This window comes from Lipotes vexillifer, unplaced genomic scaffold, assembly GCF_000442215.2.
Source record: "Lipotes vexillifer unplaced genomic scaffold, Lipotes_vexillifer_v1.1 scaffold410, whole genome shotgun sequence".
Lineage (NCBI taxonomy): Eukaryota > Metazoa > Chordata > Mammalia > Artiodactyla > Lipotidae > Lipotes > Lipotes vexillifer.
The window spans coordinates 91,458-94,410 of record NW_006794028.1 but is presented as its reverse complement, the minus strand read 5'-3'; the positions used below and the strand labels follow the sequence as shown (position 1 = coordinate 94,410).

Below are 2,953 nucleotides of genomic sequence, written 5' to 3'. Positions count from 1 at the left end.
CTACACGTGGCCCGGCAGAGGGAGACGGATACTCCCGTCAAGAACCCTGGTTCTTCACTAGAACTGGAGTTCAGGATCATCTGCGTAATTTTTAAAACACAAATGTCAGGGACCCACTCTTCCGACATCCACACGTATATTTGTGCGCACTCACGGGCGCGCGCGCGCGCACACACACACACACACACACACTCATTAGGAATAGTGATGGTGTCTTGACCCGACAGTGGGACATTGTGGCCGCCCGGTCACCTCTTGGTTTGCCTTCCTTGTTTAAGGTGTGCTTTGGAGAGTAGGATGCCTTTGGGCATGTCTGTCCTTCAGGAAAGCCTTCTCCCAGGCGCTCGCCATTCGTTGAGGACTAAGGAGCGGTGGTTTAGGACACAGAGCCCCAGTATTTGTGTAGCCGCAGATTATCTGGTCCAAAGCCTCCATTTATTGACAGGTTGAGGGCAAGGGTCTCAACAAAGCCATGGAAAGTGCCGGAGCTGGGCCTGGAGGCCACGCCCCCGGCTTGGGGCGAGGTCTCTTCCTGGGAACAGCTTCTTTAGGAGTTCTGGGTAGAAGGAATTCTGGAATAATGGGAAACGCTCCAGAAAGAACAGGACCTGCATGTCTGTCTGGGTCTTGCTTTGAGCGTCCTGGCTAATATGAAAAGGCGGTGCGAGCGGCTCCGTTTCTGTGGTCTGTTCGGCTGTACTGGAGAGAGGGCTGGTGACTGGGAGTGGTTGACGGTGTGAAGAGTGACCTGGAATTTATCACCCAGTCTTGTCACCAGGTGACCGCTCCTTACTGGGCCCTAGCTTCCCTTGTGCAGAAAATCTCACTGCTGGGTAATTACAAAGACTAACTCCTCTGACACTCTCTGTGTTTTTCTGTGGACTTTTCCACGTGCATCGTGACCGCTTTAGCCTAGCGCTTGATACACAGGAGGCATTTGATTCCTGTTTATTTAAATGGTTGATATTTCATTTGATCCTCCCCATAGATTAAGAGGAAGTATTCCATTTTGTCATCGAGTGAGGCATAGAGATGAAAAATCTGGCATCTTGTTTAGAGTGTCTCCCCTCGAGACTCCGTGAGGTTTGCCACCCAGCAGCACTGTGGTTCTCACGCACAGGAAAGTGTAGATGCGTTGGTCAAGGCTGCATTTCTAGGTGAATTAACCCTTCTCCCTTTGGGATTGATGGAAACGATGCATCACCTGTCCTGACTGTGCTCTCTTCCCTGGGATGGGCCGCGGAGAAGGGAGGAACCTGAAGGTAAACAAATACGTGACTTTTAAATGTTCTTGGTTCTGTCATCACTTGTGAAAATAGTTCCCAGGAGAATCTGTAGAGGTCCCGGGTCTTACCAGGTTGATTCGGTGGCCGCTCTGGCGAGTGATCCCACAGCCACCTCGGGAGGAGATGTCCTCTTGTCCAGAGGAGAGGGAGTCTGACCACTTGTGAGCCTGGAGACGGAGCTGGTTGGAGGGTGAGCGCTCCAGGGGGCAGTGTGTGACACTGACCGGTGAGCCACTGGCGGTGGCAAGGAGACTGTTGCCCCAGGGAGGAGAGACGGCCGTAGCAGGGCAGGCACACGTGGGTCTTCTCTGAAACTGATCGTGGCAAGAGGAAATGACACCCTTGAATCTTGCTGTCCAATGCGAAGCCAGCTGGGGCTTGCAGAATGTGCAAAGCTGTTGCTCCGCAGGGTGTGCCGGGGCCCGCCGCCCTGCTGGTGTGATCCTTCCCTGACATGTTGAGTAACGTCTGAGGCGTGGGCATCACGTAATTAAGGTTTTCTCAAAACTGGAAATCCGAAGCATTCAGGTGATGCTCTGCGTCGTTTGCCGCGTGGATGGAATGTGCAGGCGCGAGCAGATGGCTGGCTGAGGGTACAGCTGAGATGACACTCCAGTGCTGACTTGTCGTTTTTACCTGCCTGCCCCTTCCCTCAAGGTTGGCCTCCGACAGCTGGACATGTCCTTGCTCTGCCAGCTGTACAGCCTCTACGAGTCCATCCAGGAATACAAGGGAGCGTGCCAGGCAGCGTCCATCCCAGACTGCACTTACGCTCTGGAGAACGGCTTCTTCGACGACGAGGAGGGGTATTTCCAGGAGCAGAGCCCCCTGCACGACAGGAGGGAGCGAAGCCCCCCGGGGGACCCCTCACCGCCCGTCTCCCCGCTCTGCAGCGCCGACTGGATCCTGGAGTCCATCTAAAGGACCCAGGAGGGAGGCGACGGTCAGCGTGTGCTTCTCCCCTCCTCCCCCGCTGCGGGCGTCCCCAGGCCAGTGGGACCTGTGCTGCCAGTTCAGTTTGCAGGCAGGGAGATCTGCCTGGGCGCGGGGCCTCGGGCCATTTCGGGGCCGCTTTCTACTGAGGTGACCTGGAGGTGTTCAGCAATCTCCTCACAGCCTGGCCCTGAGGCCCTGCAGCCAAGGATTTGTACTGAGAGCATGATGAGAGAGAGGGTCCCTGGAGAAGACCTGCTCGGGTATTTTGTGCTAGATGAGAGGACCCGTGTGTAGCTGGAGGCTTCCTCACAGGTAGGGTTTGCCTCCAGTTTACAGTGTAAGAGACCTAACACTTCCCTGCTGCCCTTCCTCGGTGTGTTCAACAGCCTTTCTTGCTGTTTCCTGAGCTCTGAAGCCACTGGGTTGAGCTGTATTTATTTGTAAGCTGCATTACTCATGGTCCAGTGACTCAGTAAAAGCTTTGCACTGAAACAGTAAACATTTCAGGTCACACCAACCAAGAGAACTGCATTCTCTTAACCTGTCAAAAATTTTTGTATCATCGTTTGTCCATCAGATGTGGGAGGAAGGAAGATAGTACAAACATACTTCAAGTGGGGGAAAAAGCTGGAGCAAGCTGTGTTTTGTATCACTCACGGTAAGGTGGTGAATGTTTCAGGTTTTAAAGATTCTGAATGTCAGCTACTATGTGAGAAAGCAAACTCTTCCAC

The 2,953-nt window shown here is 53.7% G+C and overlaps 1 protein-coding gene across 1 annotated transcript in view; it reads left to right on the top strand.

Moving 5' to 3' along the window:
- The window catches only part of FAM89A (family with sequence similarity 89 member A), a 17,436-nt gene extending 15,205 nt beyond the window's left edge, over positions 1 to 2,231 (top strand). Inside the window, exon 2 of the mRNA XM_007466984.1 lies at positions 1,944 to 2,231. Within this exon, the coding sequence (XP_007467046.1) occupies positions 1,944 to 2,207 (264 nt within the window). The 3' untranslated portion in view covers positions 2,208 to 2,231. The remainder of the gene's footprint in view (positions 1 to 1,943) is intronic.
- The last annotated feature ends 722 nt before the right edge of the window (positions 2,232 to 2,953 follow it).